Raw genomic sequence first — 20,687 nt, 5'->3', positions numbered from 1 at the left:
ATTGAGTACTATAGAGCTTTTTCAAGTGTCATGCCTACTGCCAACCTGGGAGCAACATTACCACCTGGACTACCCGCAACAGGAGTTCCTCAGCCTTTTTTTTCAACTGAGCAATAGAGAATGTGTCCAAGAAGCATTTCAGTCAGGGCGTCTGCTCCAGGTTTTTCTAGTCAAGAAGAAAGCTGTTGGTTGGAGACCTGTTTTGGATCTTTGGAATCTGAACAAGATCCCGCTGTTGCAATCCTTCAGGATGGTCACACTTCAGGAGATTGTCTCTGTAGGGCAAGAAAGGCAATCTGTGATGTCCCTGGACCTTCAAGACTCATGCTTTTAGATCCCTATCTATCAGAATCACAGATAATTTCTACTATATTCCACGGCAATTTAGCAGTATCAGTTAAAGGCCCTTCCTTCCTTTTACATGCATATCCACCCTAAGAGTCTCACAAGGAGAAAATTGAAGGGTTGTGGGTTTTTACCACAGAGCTTGTAATTGGAATTTCGAGATCAGATATTACTACGCTATTTACAATCAAGGGCACAATATTTGCTGGATTAAAAAATCAGATTCTCCAGATTAATTATGTGGGACTCGTTCTTGTAAGTCAGACCTGCACAGGCAGTCTCATATATGAGTGAAAAATCATTTTTCCTATTCTGGATGGTGTATTTGGCGTCCATATATTGATTGGCTGACAGGGTTTTCATAGGAGTAAATTGGGAGTAGGTGGTTCAGGGTAGAAATGTCCTGTACGATTGTGCCCACTCACAGATTTGCAAGTTTGTAGGTGCTTGCAAACCATTCTGTTACAAATTCACACCCGAAAAATGGTTAAAGATGTACTCCTGTCAGGAGCTTAGAAGATCGAGTTTCTACACAGAGAAATATAATTTTTCTGTGGAATGAAAAATACAAGTTAGTAAATTAATTTGCACTTTATTTTTTGTATGCACAAATTTACACATCTATATTCACACAGGCAAAAGAAATTCACAAAATTGTTAATGTAGTATCCCTGGATAGCTGCGACAGTCGAGTGTTTACAGTCATAATCTAGTAAGCCTTTCTGAATTCCTGAAATGAGTAAACCTTCCTGCATGTGAAATCGTAAACCCCAGGGTGATGGTGTACTCATTTATTTCAGAATGAAGCTCATTGCTTCCCAGGAGCACAGTATCTTAATTGAGTGAAGCTCGCATCCACAGGTCACATAATGTAGGTAGAAAAACACATGAATTACTGGGAAACGTCAGGTACAATGATAAGCCTGCCAGAAATTGCCACCCTGTCACATAATGTACTCTGACATGGTAGCTGGAGAGCAGAATGAAATTGATGAATGAACGAAAAAGCAGTTGAATGTATTTACATAAGTGATGGCAGACGAGTGCACAGAACTACTGTAGTAACCATACCGTAAAGATCCGATGTGTTAGCTATTCCCTGGTGTTTATTACTTTTTTGTGATTTACGATTCGTTCAGCTGGCACAGATGTAAGAAATATGTAGACTATTTGACAGGATAGTAAACTATTCACCTAAGTACACATCTCAAATATCCCTGGAGGTGTGTACAGGTTTTCAGACTGAATTGTTGGTTTCAGATATATGTAAAACAGTTTCGAGCTATGCCGGGTCTTGCATCCTAAATCAGGGCGCCTTTATCTTGTACCTTTTCATCTGCGTTTGGAAATGAGAAGGGCTAGGGCAACATGGTGCACGAGTACAAAAACGCAAAAAGAATTGTATTCTGCTGTGTGGCATTTCTAATCTAAGAAGTAGTGAAATAATAAAGGAGCTGAAAAAGGAACGCTGATACAGCTATGAATTTCTACACTCAAGTAACAAAGTGTGCAGTGCTATTCCTAAGGTGAAAAGCACAATTCAGTGACTATGACGCCGCAGGGAACACTGTGGTCAAATAGATGAATAGTGAAAAAAAACATCTTGGAAATATGGAGTGCTGATAGATGTGATTTTCCTATTTAAGGACTCTTGGCTGCATCATGAATAAAGTGTGGTTAATTCAGACAAGCTGCTCTCTCGTAAGCAATATAAGACATGTCAATGTCACCGGGTAAGAAGCATGGCGGTAGGCCTCCAAATGTGAATAGTAGGTCGTCGGAGACTTTGAACAGTTGACAACCCTTGCAATGTTAAAACACACATTGTATCTGTAGAAGCGTGTGATTGTTAAACCAGTTCTCTGAAAAGTGCTACTAGCGCTGCAGTGGACACTGATCTGAATTATAATGTGTGTCTTAATTTACCTTTCATGAACAGACTTGATGAAACAATAGACAACAGTTAAGCCTCACAAATTGGCGTGAGCCTGTCATGGTGATGAACCCCATAATTTTCGAGACTCGTGAAACGTTTTCCAGAGTTTACAGCCAGATAAGGCATTTATTTGTTGGAAAAGACTTATTGATTTAATAACAATATAGTGGAACATGACTTGGCTGAATTGAGAACAATTGATCACCAAGTGTTTTGCAGAGGTGTAAGCAATAAAACAGTGCGTCAGACTCAGCCAAGCCCTGACTACAGCACGTTTGGCCACATTACCCACAAGTCATGGTCATAGGTCATCTCTCAATGGTACTGTGAAAAAGACATATCTGTTAGGGGACTATTGAGCATGACTTTTGGCACTGCTATGTTGGTACTAGGTAAAAATCATCTGGATTTTCTGAGTTGGCAGGCACCTGCCCACCCCACAGAGAAAGTTTAAAAAGAAAAAACGAGCACTTGTGCAGGTTGGCCTTTGTCATTAGGAAAAATGGTACATTGGGGCCTGCACCCAGCAGAGAAAAAAAATTCCAAAAGAAGCTGCAAGGTGAAACGAAGTGGACATTGGGGCTGTGAGAACTGGGCCTCAGTCTTCACTTAGTGTCCAGCTGGTGTTGGGAGAAGGGGGCACCATCCTCTGGGCATGCCTAATGGTTCTGCCTCACGTAGATTGTTGGAGGGGGGACTTAATGCACGTCAAGAGGCTGCCCTGTGGACACGGAGTATGGGAGGATAGAATCTATGCATAGTGACACAGCATTTTTCTAATATTGCTTATAGCAAACTGATTCTAATACCCTTTTGCAAAAAATACGACCTGCTGTAAGATTATGCTTTTATTCTTGATATCTACAGTGAGCTTGAGTAAGCAACAAACTAAGGATTTAAGAGGTTTATGTGAAGGGTAATGTGTGACAATGCATAATAAGGAATAAAGGGCCAGATGTAGCAAAGGGTTTTACCCATTCTGTGTCTATGGGAAAATGTGTTCGTACATATGGCCCAAAATATCCTGTTGTGCGTTACAAGCATATTACAAGTCACCTTGTCCCATGACTCGATCTTCAGCCTTGTTCTTCCATGTGGTCAGAGAACTCTTAGTTAACTAGCATAATCCTATAAAATTATGGTGGGGGAACCTTAGTCCATATATAAACATCTCTATAGCAGTGCAGTATTTTATTGCTAGTTAATAATATTTTATAATGTTTTTAAAGACACCTTGCCGTTCAGTTATATCATGTTACTTGTGCAAAGAAACCTAATAGCACTGCGGATTACTAAACCCTTTAGTCTACGTGATTCTTATAGAAACATTTGTTTTGTACTTCAAGGATTTATGTTTGGTAGTCGGCCACATACGTGATCTTTGCCAGTGATACAATTGATGACGTTGTTTATGCTGCTCTGATGAGCTGTTGTGCGAGGCCATAAGCATGGCTGCGTGGGAGTTATGTTGTGTAGCTCACCATACTTGCTAGGTATCCGAGATATTGTAGCTGTATCGTAGATTGCAACCATAATGTCCCATCAACTCACGACTTAAGTTGAAATCAATAATTATGATAAGCAGTATAGACTGACACTTAAAAAATAGATGGACGTATTTTTAAGTAATGATCTGTCCATTTTTACCCTTAGCGTTATAATTGTGCAGCACAGTTTAAGGTAAAGATTTCTATAGAAAATGATATTTCTGATATGTGCTTAACACATTTAAAACATTTTTGCCTCCCACTCGCCAGGAGTTTGCTTGCTACCGGCGCTACCAGTGCATATTAATAGAAAAATACTTCTTTGAGCAAGAGAGGTTCTCTCTCATTGTCTAAATCTCGTACAAACGCTTGTTATCCATCTAAAATGTTAAATATAACACATGGAAGCCTGCAGCACCTGTATAGAAACCCATTTCTAATTTTCTTTTTGCAGTCTAGTAGTAACATAATTAGTCACCCGCATTAATAAAATGTCTGTTATCGTGATGTCACAATGCCTGCTGCCAGAGCCAGAAGAAAGTGCGAAGGGCAGGTCATGGAGTAAATAACTGTATTTATGCAATGAAAAGATAACTCTTTTTCCAGCTCCTCTAATCTGATCTGATGACAGTTTTGAAATTATTTTGCCAAGTCCATTACAGAAAAGCAGGACTCTTGCATGTTATCACACATATAGATAGATAGATAGATAGATAGATAGATAGATAGATAGATAGATAGATAGATATTGATTCCCCCAAAAAAAAATCAAAGTTAATGTGACATTTTTGTTAGGTAAGGTAATAAGATTTTAGCATATGTGTAGAAAAACCCATAGAAATTCACTGAAAAAAGAAAAGAAAAAGTGTTTTTTCTGTGAATTTCTAGAGGTTCTTTAAACACCAGCTAAAATGTTTTTACCTTACTTATCTATACCATCACCTTAACCTTTGTTGTTTAAGTGAAATTGTAGTTTTTAGATCTTATTACGATTCCGAATTATAACATCAATGTAACCTTGGTTTTTGAGGGAATTTTTGGGGTTTTCTGACCCTATTCATCCAACTCTCCCACTGAGAACAGCTTTTGGCTATGTGCACAAGAGTGTTGACCACAGGGCCTGCCCTGCAGCCAGGCACTGCATCTACCCACCCGTAGGTTGCCAACCATTTGGCTACGACTTATATCCAGCCTCCTACAGGTGGCTGACATCAGTGGCGTAACAAAGACCCCCGCAGCCCTAGTGGTGCGGGAGGGCCATGAGCTCTGCCCCCCCCCCACCCCTCAGCACAGTACACTATGCTCGTACAGCAGGCCCCTTACTGGGTCCTGGGGAGCAGGAGGACCCCTTCAGGTACTTTGCAGGAGGGCCCCTCAAGTTTGGTTACCACTAGCGGTCATCACTGAGCATGGCCTTCAGCTGTACACAACTGGGGCTGGGTGCAGTGCCTTCCACAAGCCCAACCCGCAAGGGCAGCCAACCCATTACCTTGCAGCATGGGTTGGCTGAAGACCTGGTCAACAGGCCCAACCTTTTTGCAGGCAACCACTCTCCACTTCTTACAGCCTTCATCCTTGTGTGGTGGGGGTTGGCTGCAGGGCCTGACCAATAGTGAGGCTAGGCAATCAGCCCTCCATGGTTGGCCAATCTCAGCTGTGCACAACCTTTGTAGGCAACTGCGGTCAGCAACAGGACATGGTCTTCAGTCAGAACCTGCTTCAAACCATTCATGAGCAGTCAACCTCCCCCACATATGGCCTTCTGTCCTGCACATCAAGGGTTAGCTGCAGGGTCTGGCCTCCATGCCGTCCACCCAGCCCTTCGCAATCAGCCAACCACACTTCAATCACAGGGATAAGCCAGGCCCTACACCCATTCCTGTGTTTACAGTCAGCACCTACTGCATACAGCCTGTTCCCCTTTTTTCCTGCAATGCAATTTGAGATGTCATCTCGTATAGGAACACTATTGTAAAAGTCAATAGCATGTTCACATGTGAGTGAATATGGTACATATTTTTCAGCAAGGGGCTTTTGCCTTTCCTAAATCTGTTCCTGGTGCATGATGTTTATTTCATCCAAGATTGTGAATGCTCAGCATCTACAAATTTAAAAGGTTAGCTGTAACTTGTTTCAAATGTCCATAGATCATACTCATCTTCGAAGCAGCAACAAAAAATCCATGAGAAATAAAAGCCAAATTTGCTGTTGTATATATTAAACCATGCTAATACGGTAGCGCATTTGTCTCTCTTGCAAGACACTCTTGTAAACAAAAAAGGGCTTGGAGCTCGCCTGTTCTTTACCATTTGCTGACTACCATGGCAATCACCTTTAAAGCCTCGGAATTCATCACTGCAGGCCAAGCATCATTTCTGTCCCTGTCTGTGAAGCAGGTACCAAGCACTGATTGATTTGACTTAAGCAGTGCCCATCTGTTGGTCCCAATGTGATTGAGGAAGGTACTTTTTTTTTAGCTTACAGGGCCCTGCAAAAATAAGGCGTGTGACTGGCAAAAACGTGCCCAGAAGGGCAACAAAACTGCTAAGTTTTCTTTTCTGTAGTTAACTCTTCTTTTAGTTTACCAAGTTTTCTTTTCTCACTTTGCACTTGTGTTTCCTGTTGTATTTACTCATGGGCTCTGTTCTCAAAAGATGTCGATTATCTTATTCTAAATATTACAAAGTGACATTGTTTCATTTTATGTGTAATTTCCAAAATTAAGCTTTAACACATAATTGTGCAGTACACCCCAATCTTCCCCACTGCAGTCAAATGTGACCCACTCCAGTCCATACCAGTTCAATCCAGCCATCTCCAGACCAATCCAATCCACCCCACTCAAATCCAAACCACTCCAATCCAAACCAGTCAACCCAATCCAATCCACCACACTCCAAACCTCCCAATTCACCCAGTCCAGTCTGCCCCACACCATTCCAAAAGAATCTGCCCCACTCCACTATAAACCAATCTTCCTAATTCCAGTCCAAAACAATCAGCCCCACACCAGTCATAAACATTCTGCCCTCTCCATTCTGTCCCACTCCAATCCAAATCAATCTGCCCCACTCCAATCCAAAACAATTTCCCCACTCCAATCCAAAACAATCTACCCCACTCCACTCTAGAACAGTCTGCCTCACTCCAATCTAAAGCAATCTGTCCCACTCTAATCTGCCTCACTCCAATTAAAAAAATCTGCCCCACTCAAACCAGTCCCATTCCAATCCGCCCCACTCCAATCTGCTGACTCCAATCCAAAACAATCTTTCCCAGTCCAATCCAAAACAATCAGCCCCACTCCAGTATAAAACACTCTGTCACACTCTAATCCGTCCCACTCCAATCTCCCCAATCCTATCCAGAACTTTTTGCCCCACTCCAAGCTGCCCCAATCCAATCCAAAACAATCTGCCCTACTCCAATCCAAAATAATCTGCCCTACTCCAAACCAAAACAATCTGCCCCACTCCAATCCAAAACAATCACCCCCCTCCAATCCAAAAAGGTATGCCCCAATTCATAACAATCTGCTCCACTCCAATCTGCCCCACTTCAATCCAAAGAAGTCTGCCCCACACCAATCTGCCCCATTCCAATCAAACACAATCTGCCCCACTCCAACCTTTCTCACTCCAATCCAAAACAATCTGCTCAAATGCATTCCAAAACAATCTGGCCCACTTCTGTCCAAACCAATCTGCCCCACTCCAAAACATTCCGTCCCACTCCAAACTACCCCTTCCAATCTTCCTTACTCCAATTCAAAACAATCTGCCCCACTCCAATCCAAAACAGTTTGCCCCATCCAATTCCAATACACCTAATCCAGTCCACCCCGCTCATCCCTATTCACCCAACGCTAATCCACTACACTCAGCCACACTCCAATCCACCCTACACAAATCCAGTCTAACCCCCAACCATCCCTTTCAACCCAAATCTAGCCCAGTCCAATCTATCCCACTCCAATCCAATCCAATCCACCTCACCCTAATCCAATCCATCTCACTCCACCCCACTCCACCTCAAAACAATCTGCCCAATCCAATCTGCCCCACTCCAATTCAGAAGAATCTGCCCCAATCCAATCCACAACAATCTGCCACCCTCCAGAACAATCTGTCCCACTCCATTCTGCTCTACTCCAATCCAAAACAACCTGACCCACTCCAATCCAAAATAATCTGCCCCACTCTAATCTGCCCAATCCAAAACAGTCTACCCAATCTACCCCACTCCAGTCTGCCCCACTTCAATCCACCACAATCCACCCACTCCAATCCAGTCCACGCCACCCCAATCCACTCCACTCCAATGCACCACAGTCTATCCAACTCCAATCCAGTCCACCCCACTGCAACTCAATCCAACCCAATCCAGTACAATCCACCCCAAACTAGTACAACCCAGTCCAGTCCAATCCTCCCCACCTTTCCAGTCCAATACAAACCATTCCAATCTAACCCAGCTAACTCCAATCCAATCCACTGCAACCAGTCCACCACACTCCAATCCACCTCACCCCATTCCAAACCAAAATAATCTCCCCTGCTCCAATCTGCCCAACCCCAATCTGCCCCAATCCAATCCGAAACAATCTGCTCTACTCCAATCCGATACAATCTGCCCCACCCAATCCAAAAGAATCTGCCCCACTCCAATCCAAAACAATCAGAACTCCAATCCAAAAGAGTCAACCCTACTCCAGTCCAGAAGAACCATCCCCACTCCAGTCCAAAAGAATCTGCCAGTCTCCAATCCAAAAGAATCCGTCCCACTCTAATCCAAAAGATTCTGCCCCATCCCAGTACAAAAGATTCCACCCACTCCAATCCAAAACAATTCGCCCCCCTCAAATTCAAAACACCCTTCCCCACTGCAAAACAAACAGCCCCACTCCATTCTGCCCCACTCCAATCAAAAACAATCTGCGCTACTGCAATCTGCCCCAATCCAAAGCAATCCCCACTTGCAGGTGAATAGACTGAGCTCTGCCACCACACCATAAACCTAAGCACCCTGTATCATCAGGAAAGCCATAATCCCACTCCAGTCCAAAGGTCTCCCCATTCCAGTCTGCCCCACTGTAATCCAAACAATCTGCCTTACTCCAATCTGCCCAACTCCTATCTGCCTCACTACAATCCAAAAGAGTCTGCCCCCGCTCCACTTGAGTCCAGTCCACCCCACCTCGCCCCAATCCAGTCCACCCCACTCCACCCCACTCCAATTCAGACTACTCCACTTCAATACTTCACAATCCACCCCATTCCAATTCACCCCAACCCAATCAACTCAATCCAATCCACACCACTCTAAGTCAATCCACCCCATTCCAACCCAGTCCACTGCACACCAACCCACTCCGATCCAATCCTCTGCACTCCAACCCACCCACTCCAATCAGTCCAAACCTCCCCACTCAAATCCAATCCACAATCCAACCTACTCCAATCCAGCCCAATCCACTCCAATCCAATCTAACCCACGCCAGCCCTATGCACCCTACTCCAGTTTAGTCCAGTTCACCTTAATTCACCGTACTCCAATCTATTCCATTCCTACCCAATCCACTCAACACTAATCCAATTCACCCACTCCGATCCACCCCTCTCCACTCCAACCCCCCCACTCCAATCTAATTCATCCCATTCCAATCCACCATACTCCAATCCAATCCAATCCACCCACACTAATCCAGTTCACCCACTCCAACCCATCCCACTTTACTCCACACCACCACAATCCACCCCACTCAAATCCAGTCTACGCCACTCCAGTATACTCCACTTCAGTCCAATGTACCCCAATCCAGTTCCACCCCAATCAAATCCATCCCACTTCACCCCACTCTGGACCATCCACCCCATTCTAAGAAAACCACCCACCCCACTCCAATCCACCCCACCCCAATCCAACCCACCTCACCAAATCCACCTCAATCTAATTGAGTCCACCTAAATCCAAACCACCTCAGTTCAATCCAACTCACTGAAATCTATGCCACCCAATCGAATCCATCCCCCCAATCCAACCTACCAATCCAATCCACCTCACCCCAGTCCATCCCATCCCAGTCCAGTTCACCCCACTCTAACTAATCCACCCCACTCTAACAATCCATCTCACTCAAATTTACCCCACTCCAATCTACCCCACCCACCCCAATCCAATCCAGTTCAATTGACCCCACCCCATTTCGATCCATTCCACTCCAATGCACCCCACCCCTTTCAAATCCACACCACCTGCTCTAATCCAGTCTACTTTGATCCACCACGCTCTACCCCAATCCGATCCAACTCACCCCAGTTCAGTCCACCCCACTTCATTCCTATCTATCCAGCCCACACCACTCCAGTCCAGCACATCCCACTCCAGTTCAATCTAACCCACTCCCATACAATCCACCCCACTCCAGTCCAGTCCACTCCATTCTTGTCCAGTCCACCCCATTCTACTACTGTCAGCCCCACTACACTGCAGCCCACCCCAATCCACCCCACCCTATTCCAATCCAACCTACCCCAGTCCAATCCAAAGCACCCCACGCCACCCCATTTCAATACACTCCACTCCAATCCACCCCACTCCAGCCCAGCCCACTACACTGTAATCCAATCTAATCCTGTCCACCCGACTCTACCCCAGTCCAATCCAACCCACCCTAGCTCAGTCCACCCCACTCCTATCCAGTTTATCCACTCCACCACACTCCAATACAGCCCACCACACTCCAACCCAATCCACTCCCATTCAGTCTATCCCACTCCAGTCCAATCCATCACACCCCAGTGAAGCCAATCCACCCCACTCCAGTCCAATCCACCCATTCAATTCCAGTCCAATCCACCCAGGCCAGTCTAATCTGCTCCACTCCACCCCACTCCAATTCACTCCACCCCAAACCACCACACTCTAATCCATTCCACCCAGCCCCAATACAAACCACCCACCCCAATCCTTACACTCCACTTTAATCCACCCACCCCAATCCAGTCTAATCTACCACACTCAATTCCATTCCTCCCCAATCCAATCCACGTCACTCCATTTTAATCTACCCATTTAAGTCCAATACACCACATCCAGTCCACCAATCTAATCCACCCCAGCCCTCTCAATCCACACCACTCTATCCTAATCCAATCCACCCACTCTACTCCAGTCTAATCCACCCCACCCCACCTCAGACCACCACACTCCAGCCCAGTCCATCCAGTCCACCCCACTCAGATTCAGTCCACTCCCATCCAATCCACCCAATCCGGTCGAATCCACCAAACCCCAAAGAACCTAGTCCCACCACCCCACACCACCCCACCCCAGTCCAATCCACTCCACCCCACCCCACCACATTCCAGTCCAATCCTCCCCATTCCAGGCGAGTCTAATCCACCCTACTCTAATTCACCCCACTCCAAACCACCCCACTATAATCAATCCACACCGGCCCAATACAAACCACTCCACCCCAGTCCCATCACTCCAATTCAAATCCATCCACCCCTAATCCATTCTAATCTACCTCACTCCACTCCAATCCACTCCGTTGCACTCCAGTCCAATCCATCTCACTCCATTTTAATCCACCCACTCCATTCCAGTCCAGTCCACACAATCTAATTCACCCCATACCTCGCAACTCCACACGCTACCCCCAAATCCAATCTATCCCACTCTACTCCAGTCTAATCCACCACACTACCTCAGTCCACTCCAACTCACTCCACCCTATTCCACTCCACAACACTGCACTCTATGACACTCTCTACCAGTGAACCAGTGAACAATACTTTCCTTTGCTCAACTATACGATTCTCCCCACTCCACTCTCTGATACTCTACTCCAACAAATCCACTCTATGACGCTCTACTCCCCCACTCCAGTCTACAACACTCCACACCACTGACTTTTAGCCATGCTGAACAGCAGCCACACTGGTGTACAATAAGACAAAATCATGTTGCTAAAGCCAATAGCTCTTGTATAGGTGAGGCCAATTGGCTTTTCCAATGCTTGTTGCCATATGTGGTGAACATGTCTTAAGGTGCTAAATGTTTGGAGTAAATGGGCAATGGGACAAGCAGAGGAAAAACTGTGGTGAGATCCACAAAAAGCTTTTTCTTGTTCATGCCTCCTCCCAACTCAGTTGTAAGCATGTAACAAAATAGGTTGAGTGCACCATCATGGGAAAACATGTTTTCTGTTCCCTACATCTGACCGATGTTTACATGTTGCCGTCCCTTTCCTACTTTGAAAATTGAGTTTCTTCTCCTTTTAAAAGTATTTGGGGCCTTATAGTTTGCCAGATGAAGGATATCCATCTTATGTAGAGTTCATGGAGTTCCTAGGCACTTTAATTAGGGTGGATATATCATCTGCCAAACTTTAAACAAGGCTGTAAATCTTGAACTGTTTTCAGGGTGCAATACTAAACTTTTATAAATGGCCATTAACATACAAGGTAGTGAGTGTTACCAACTTTTGCAAGTACCAGTACCCTAGAACACCTATAACCCACCTCTGTGCATACATCTTTTCATGAGTGCAACAAAGTTACATTTACATTCCTAAATGCTCCTAATTGCAAACCCAAGTTTCAATTAGATGCACAAATAGCTTCACATATTTTACTACTTTTGTGATTCTAACTGTTGGATTGGTACTGAGTTGCTGATTCTGAGCACAAGAGGTTCAGACAATGCAGTAACAGAACCTCATCAATTACCAACATGATGGAAGCCCTTCTGAGAGAAAACACGGCTGATTGCGGAGGCCCCATAACTTTTTGCCCCCATTATTCAACTTATGCTGGTGTTTTCCTGACTCTGATGGTACCCTGGGTACTGCTAACCAGTCCCAGGGCCTGTGTTCTGGGTAAAATGAGTATGCAAATTAGGCTAATTAAAATTGGCTATGTCAACCTACCTATAGGTCCCTAGTATATGGTAGGGCATGTAGGTTTAGCGACCCCAGCATAGGAAGTGCACCCATAGATGCACTGCTGAGGTGCCCAGTGTCATTTTAAAGGCAGGCCTGCCTTGCTGGCTGCTTTTAAACTAAAGTTATGTGCAAATTCGACTTTGGGATTAAAAGTACTTCCAATGTCTTAAACTACCTTATTTTTACATATAATTCACCCCTAAGGTGTGCCCTAAGTGCCTCTAGGTTTGGGTGCCATGTAACTATAAGCAAGGACCTTATAAAAATTGCTTTATAAGCCCTGGTGAGGTAAAATAGCCAACTTTGCTTTTCCCTCACTATAGTGAATGGCCTTCATAGGCTAAAATGGGGAGACTTTATTTTAATTAACAAAGTCCCCATAAGAGACAGATACCTTGGGTTTGGTATCAAATTAATTGTTAGAATACATCCCATAATTTGCTATTGTTGGATTTCATATAACTAGTTCAGGTAAAGAGTTTTAAAACCCTACCTGAAGGTTGCCAACTTCAGCCCTGTAGTGCCCTTCTCTTATTGGCCAGCCTCTGGCAGCCGGGCCAGGCTGCATTGATGAGATTTGAAGTGTCATGGGCTGAACACAAAGGATGTGCCTCGGGGAAAAGGTCTGCCTCGGCAGATGGTGAAACAGGATGGAGGGAGACCAGCCAAACTGGTCTTCAAAGGCAGGGAAGGACATTTGGAGCAGCTCAGGACCTCCCTCACTTGCTGCAACCCCAGACAATTAGGTGCCCTCTTGATTAGATTAGGAGAGGACAGGAGAGGGATGTGTTTAGGATTTTTAGCCACACGAGTGGGTAGGCTCTGTCAGATCTAACCTCAAAAAATCACTTTCAACCAGGTTGCACGCAGCCAGGTTGCACGTGAGTGGGTAGGCTCTGTCAGATCTAACCTCCAAAAATCACTTTCAGCCAGGTTGGATTTTTGAAGAATGTTGCTGCATTAGATTGGTGTTTACCACACTTCACAGGAAGCGGTAATCAAAGGGGGAAGGAGCCTGCCTGTGATTGGACAACCAGGACCCCTTGCTTTCCACCCAGGAGCAAGGATAAATATGGCAGAGCTGCGCCCACACCTCACATCCCTACAAGGAACAAGATAAAGAAGAAGATGAAGAATTGCCTTGCTGGACCCCTGACGGACACTGCACTCTGAAGGACAGCACCAGCTGCACACTTGGGCTTCACTACTGAAAGGACTTTGCCTGTCTTCTGCTGCTTCAAGAAGGGATTCCCTGTTTGCTACAGGTACAAAGGAGCTGCCCAGAGTTCCCTGCATCAAGTTCTGCAAGCAGAGCCCAGCTGACCAGTGTCCACTGGCCATTTGAGGATTCTGACCAGGTGCATTCTGGGAATTGTAGTCCCAACACCCAAGGAGCAATTCAGTGCTTCTGGAACCTTGGATCAAGTTGAGGACACTTCAAGGACCCAAAAATGACCTCTGGAAGAACATCCAGAAATCTGGAGATGTTTGGAGCAACTCTATAAGTTGAAGAGGTACATTGTTGGAGTTGGAGTCCCGGACCCCAAGAGGCAAACCAGAGCCTTTGAACCTTTGGCTGATGCTGTGTACCCCTTTCCTGAATCAAGAAACACTTCTGAAAGTAAGTGAAACAGTGTTACTTCGTGGGTGGCCTGAACTCCGGACTTTGGCCCTGTCCAGTGGGACTTTAACTCTTTGAGCGCTAGTTGCTTCTATGCCCTAGAAAACATTAATGCTTTTAAAATTCATATCTACTGTTTCCCTTATCCAATTATAATCATTTTGGTGTCATTTTAAAGATAAAAATGCAATCGCCGTTGATAAATTAGTGTTGGATTTTTATTGTGTTTTGTGTTTTCCTTATTTACTGTTTTGTGATTTTTATTGTCTCCTAAGTTAAGCCTTGTCGCTTGTTGCCAAGCTACCAAAGGTTGAGTTGGGTTTAATTTATTAAGACCTAACTGGACCTAAGTGGCCATTAGTGGCCTATTGCTAGGTGTACCTACTTATCTGCTCTTACCAATTAGAATAAACAGAAAGAACTGCGTCATCTTTGCACTGTTACGAATAGGAAGTGGGATATTTCAAGGTCGATTCACAAAGTCCTGTGAGAGGACATGGAAGAGACTCATTCAGTACTACTTCGGGTACGCATAATGCTTTTGTGAATTCTCCTGTTAATGAAGATCAGTTTGAAGGTGTTGGAAAGTGGATTATTGTCAATTAATATTCCTGTTTTACATGTCTTGGGACCAATTCTCAAAGGTATATAGGAGTACTTAAAAAAGTACTACCAGAGTACTACTTCACTACTCCAAAACACTTTTGTAAACAGGGTATTTTGTGTACACATTATTGGCTAAAATTAGATACAACAGCCAATACTCTCTTTATTTACGGTATAGTACATAGTTTGTTTTCCGGGTACTGGGACAGTAAACCTTTTTTTCTCAGGACACGATGCATAATCAATTTAAACATTGTGAAGTTCTGTACAAAGAGCCTCATGTCAGTGAAAGAAAAGTTGCTTCTTCTATAGTAGATTTCCCCTGATTTATTTTTTGTGTAATACGCAAATTATGTCTGATGATCGAAATTGTGATTGCTGGTAGGTTAATGGTTCTTCCGTTGTGAATATAATTGCATTATGCATTTATGACTGATATAAACTACATTTCAAGATAAGTGTGCAACTCTCTCTTTACTTCATTACAGGTCTATGTTAGGATTCGAGATGATGAATGGAATGTCTATCGAAGATACACAGAGTTCAGACGTTTGCATCACGAATTACAAAGCAAATACCATCAAGTTAGAACATTTAATTTCCCTCCCAAAAAAGCAATTGGAAACAAGGTACGTTCTTAAGAAAAACTTATTTTGAGAAATTGTAGTTGTTTGTCCTGTTATATGTCTGATCCTTCATATGAATATTTTTCAAATGATTTCTTGCTGCAATATTAGAAACAGTTTCATATTGGTAAAGTATGTTCCAGCGAGACTGACAAAAGGGAGTCAGCGAAAATCAGTAACTCATAAGTGACGGTGACAGAAACGAAAAATAATTCATTGAAACAGTTGAAGTAGTCTTTGCCAATGGTGATTACTCGAACAGCATAGCAGTCTTTTGTTTTTTTTAGTCACTTACCTACTACAGTTCGGAACCAATCATATGCAAATCAGTTTTGGTGCGGCTCTCTAGGTGACAAGATGGTGAGCCCAAGCCACCATCCACATCCCTTCCGAAGGAACATAAGAAACCATAAGCATGCATGTTCTTGTTGCACCCCACCTCAAGTACCTAAGCAAAATGAACCACAGTTTCCACATTTAGGCATACAACAAGAAATAGATGTCCCATCACAGCAGTTGTCCTTACTTATTCCAGATCTTTACTTTCGAAGGAATTAATACAATTGCAGCATGAGTGTTTAAAGTGACAACCGTCCCTGTATTTAATCTACCCTAAAGAATGATAAGGCTAACTGAAGCAAGAGAGTTGTCGGAGCTCATAGCACCATCGCAGCTATCCCTGCCATATGAATGATAGCGACCGTAATATTCCAAGTCGAAGTGTTCTCTGTGACCTGTATTGGACACCTCCTTATTTGTCATGCCAGAAGAGTGGGTGTTTTTTTCCATTTGATAGCAGTCATTTGGAGATTGATTTCTCAAGGATTTCGATCCAAAACAGGACAGTTTGTACTTGTTCTCGCTTTTTCTTGCAAGGCTAATGTTAGTGATATTTTCCCAAACTCCGGGTCAATAATACTTCTTTACATAATGGTAGACAACATGTTATTAGAGAGATGTTGATCATCTGATGTACCAGTTAAGGGTATTACCTGCCAACGATCTCCCTAGGAGAGATATCAGAAGGTTTTGAGATTTACTGAGGGTATTTAGGTACAGAAAGTTAACCACCTCTTTGACCATCATTGGATATAGCTTATATTCCAGTAGTGGACATTTTTGATAGTTCCTGGGGGCCCACTGATTGACTGGGTTGATTTGTGAATATCAATTATGGGATGTTCAACATAAGTGTGCAAATCTGTGCTGCAGAAGTGTGAACAGCATAAAAGGCAGTGCTATTGGTTTGTGCTTTCAACGTTTCCATGTGTGTTTTTTGACTTCTCCTAAAGTAATATAGATACTTTAGCCAGATAGCAGATTGTCAAATGTTGTTTTGACTACTACTCAAATGTATACTGTAAGTGATTGGCTTATTAGATGAAGGGAGTGAGAACCACCTCAAAAAAATATTTGCATTCTTTTGTCAGCGTGAACCAGTAGAGTCACTAAATAAGCCTGTGCTTAACCCTGTGGTAGCTTGACACACAGAGACCATACTTATCTTACAGGTAATGTGTAAAGTATTTATGCAGTACTCAAACAGTAATAAAGTGAAAACACAACACAAAAAGCTCAAACCAATTTAGACAAATTGAGTAAATGTTTTATAAATAAAATGACAACAAAATTCTGATAAGTAGAACCAAAGGTATGAAAGTTGGATTAAGATTGGTGTAAAAAAAGCACAAAGCACCAACTGCAATTATGTGGTGCACCATACTAGGTCAAAGTCAAGCGTTAAGGCTGACCATGCCGGACTGCAAGTTGGATACAGGGGCCAACCTCACCTATGTCGATGGTTGACCTTCTAACTCAAAAACAGTTTTGGATAACAAGCGCTCACCGATGAATCATTGGCAGAGCAAGCTGGATACAAAGCAGGGCTCAATAACGACTGGTTGCTGAAGAGCGGAGTCCCAGTGTGGTCTTCTGTGACTGTGGGTAAACTCTCAGCAGGCAAAGTCCAAAGTCTTTGCCCAGTGAGACTTTAACGTTGAATGGTTGTTGTTTGTATTGGTCCAGATGAATAAATCTATGTTCGAACTTAAAAATGTTTGTGGAAGTCAGATCTTCTTCAACTGGATAAATCAGCTGGTTGAATCTGACTGATGATTTAACATCAGTGGTTTCAGCTTCATTGCGGTCCCTGTCTCCCACTGGCTCTATAAAGTTGGCAAAACGTTTCTAAGCCCCAGCTTTTACAGTTTGATCAGGAGGAATACACTCTAACACCAGCCAAGGGTCCAGGAGCTAGGAAGCATCCATTTGGTGTTTAGACTCAATGCAGCAGAAGCCAGCAGCAGGTCTGTTTCATACTGGTCAGCTATGTGGTTGCAGGGAAAGGCTGCTGGAAGCTTGTTGAGTCCCTGTAGCTCAAATAGGAGGACAGCCTACTGACCCTTGGAGTCATTTCCAGGGTCTGGGGTTCAAGGCAAACAGGTCCATTCTTCCTTCAAGTTTTAGACAGCAGGGAATACCTTGCTCTAATCTGCACAGCCCAAACGTATTGTGAGGAGATGTCTGTCTGGTCTACTTTCATGCTCAGTGCAAGCCTGTTAATGAGGAAAACACCTGGCTACTCCATAACCAATGGGGTAAAGGTTCCCAGGAGTCTTCAGCACTTCCCATGGTTTTTACTGTAAACTATCCCACTGTACTCCTATTTAGCTAAATCCAACATGGCAGAACCCTTCTTACCCCTGTCAGATCTGTTTCCATCCAGAGATGTAGCATTTATAATGGGCAAACCCTCACTTGTGGTCACTCTAAACCAGTTCTGAGGTAGCCTTCTCTCTCATTGGATTTTTAAACCAAGCTCACTAGGAAGATAAAGGGTGGCAGACCTAGGTGTGAGCTACATCAGCCTTTGACAGTATAGGCATCCTTTGAAGTTCAGGAATGGATTGGGCACACCCCAGGCCATCATGTTCAAGGAGGAAAACTCCTCTCCACATCCAAGCCTTTAGTGCACTGTCTGTGAGTAATCCACGTATCACCACAGGAGAGCCATTCAACAGTCAGGTGACACTGGACATTGACAAAAAGACCCTTTTGCTTTAGGCAGAGAAATGACAACTTCCTAACATTGTAATTTCTAAAATATTCATATAACATCTGACTTGGCCATTAAGCTGCAATTTATATTCCTTTTAAAATGACTCCTTCGATTGTGTTTCTAGCCGCTCCCAAACTGAAATTAAGTACTATTATGTGTTCTAGTGACCCTATGGGTAAGCCACCAAATGACTTTGAAAGCTTTTCACTACCAGGACATGTAAAACATTAAATATACATGTCCTACTTTTTAAATTTAATGTACCCTGCCCTATGTCATTGAGCACCTACCTTAGAGGTGACATTAAAGTATTAAAAAAAGAAGGTTTCGGCCTGGCAAAAGGTTTATTTGCAAGGTTGAAAAAGAAGTTGGAAACCTAGGCTCCAGAGGCAGGCCCGGAGACATGTTTTAGAGTGCTACATTAGTGGGTGGCACAACGACTGCTGCAGCCCATTAGCAGTACTTAATTTACAGGCCATGGGTACTTGCAGTGCCATATACTATGGACTTACAAGTAAATTACATGTGCCAATCAGTTGTTTACCAAATTTAACATGTTTAGAGAGGAGATCTGTCAGAGTACTAACCATATGCCAGATACCAGAGGATCATAGGAGAATTCCTTTAAATCCACCTATGTACACATGGAAAGGAGTTTGCTCATTCACTTTGCAATGCCTAGACAGGTATAAAAATGGGGTTTAAGAGAGACTACCTCCAAAGTTTTCTGTACCATCTTCTTTATACTCTTTCTGCACCCACCTTCTGGTATATCTTCAGTTTGATGGAGTTTCATGTGGCAAGCAATCTACAAAATAAAAGTAATGTGATTATTGCTCTATTTTCTATCTTTTTTATTAATTATTGAATTCTCCTTAAACAGTACTTTTCATCATGCATTCTATTTCTCATGACTCTCTCATTCTCTCACACATTTTTGGCATTAGTTCTCCTTTACCTAGGGCTTCAGAGGAACTGGCATCTCTCTTAAAAATGGTATCAAACAGTTGTCAGTTTTGTAGAGTCCCTTAAAAAATATCACTTCTGTTCTTGAAATGAAGTCTGTTCTGGACATTTTTCTCATAGGTCTTTTAGCAGGATTCTTTCCTAGTCTTCTTTCTTAAAAATATGTATTTGTTAAGTATCAGTCTTAAGAAAAATGCAAATGAGTGACTTACTTGAATTCTTCCTTAAATTATCTTACATTCTTGCATCAAATCTTCCTATCCTTCTGAATTTCTCCAGGGCAGAACAATTTCTTATAGAAAATATTTCTCAAAATTAAGTAACTGAGACACTACTCTAAAGAAAATAACCCATGTGTGCACACCAGCTAACTAGTAGGAATGGAGCTAAAAAATGAGAACTGTCCAGTCAAAAACACTCTTCAGGGAGCAGGAGCAAAGGAGAGACACTTCTCTCCAGGCTGAAAAGATGGTTGAAGTGCACGTTCGAACAGAGCACACGCACAATGGAGTCTCTGTAGCTCCCACTCTAATTCTAAAGACTAGAGATTTAACCTTCCTTTTTGTACTGTGTGGCCATAATTTTGTAAAAACTATGTTTCTTCGATTCTTTGAATGAGTTGAATAGTACTCACATGGTATTTTTCAACAAAGGTAAGTGACGTCTCCAGAGGTGGTATTTCCTTGCCAAATGCATCTAAACCTTAGTTCCATTTTGGTTGAGGTTTATATTAATGTTCTTGACAAGGTCACAAACACTTTACCATTGGATAGCTGATGTAAAGTGCAGAGAGTTCTATGGTCAACAAAAAATGAGTTCAGCAACAGAATTCAAAATTCTGGAATGACTCCACAGAAAGGTCAGATGTCCAACAGCTACTATAATTTCATACATGATCAACATGTTGAGCACACTTAGATATTACTAACTACTCCTTTTCATATTCTGAAATCAAGTAGGCCACACGTCTTCCCTTCTGTTTTATTCTGTTTCGGAAGGACATCTGCAAAAGTCACACGCTCAATTTGGTTTCGGAGGTCTTTCATCTTTCTATCCAAACCAAAATCCCTACTCCCCAGTTTGGGCTTC

The 20,687-nt window shown here is 43.2% G+C and overlaps 1 protein-coding gene across 2 annotated transcripts in view; it reads left to right on the top strand.

Annotated features, from left to right (window-relative positions):
* Positions 1-20,687, top strand: part of SNX29 (sorting nexin 29) — a 1,353,458-nt gene that overhangs the window by 935,927 nt on the left and 396,844 nt on the right. For both annotated transcript variants that reach the window (XM_069210178.1, XM_069210180.1), the window contains one exon: positions 15,437-15,577. In XM_069210178.1, the coding sequence (XP_069066279.1) occupies positions 15,437-15,577 (141 nt within the window). The remainder of the gene's footprint in view (positions 1-15,436; positions 15,578-20,687) is intronic.

The sequence above is a fragment of the Pleurodeles waltl genome, chromosome 10 (genome assembly GCF_031143425.1).
Source record: "Pleurodeles waltl isolate 20211129_DDA chromosome 10, aPleWal1.hap1.20221129, whole genome shotgun sequence".
In the NCBI taxonomy this organism is placed as follows: Eukaryota; Metazoa; Chordata; class Amphibia; order Caudata; family Salamandridae; genus Pleurodeles; species Pleurodeles waltl.
This window is presented reverse-complemented; position numbering and strand designations above follow the sequence as displayed.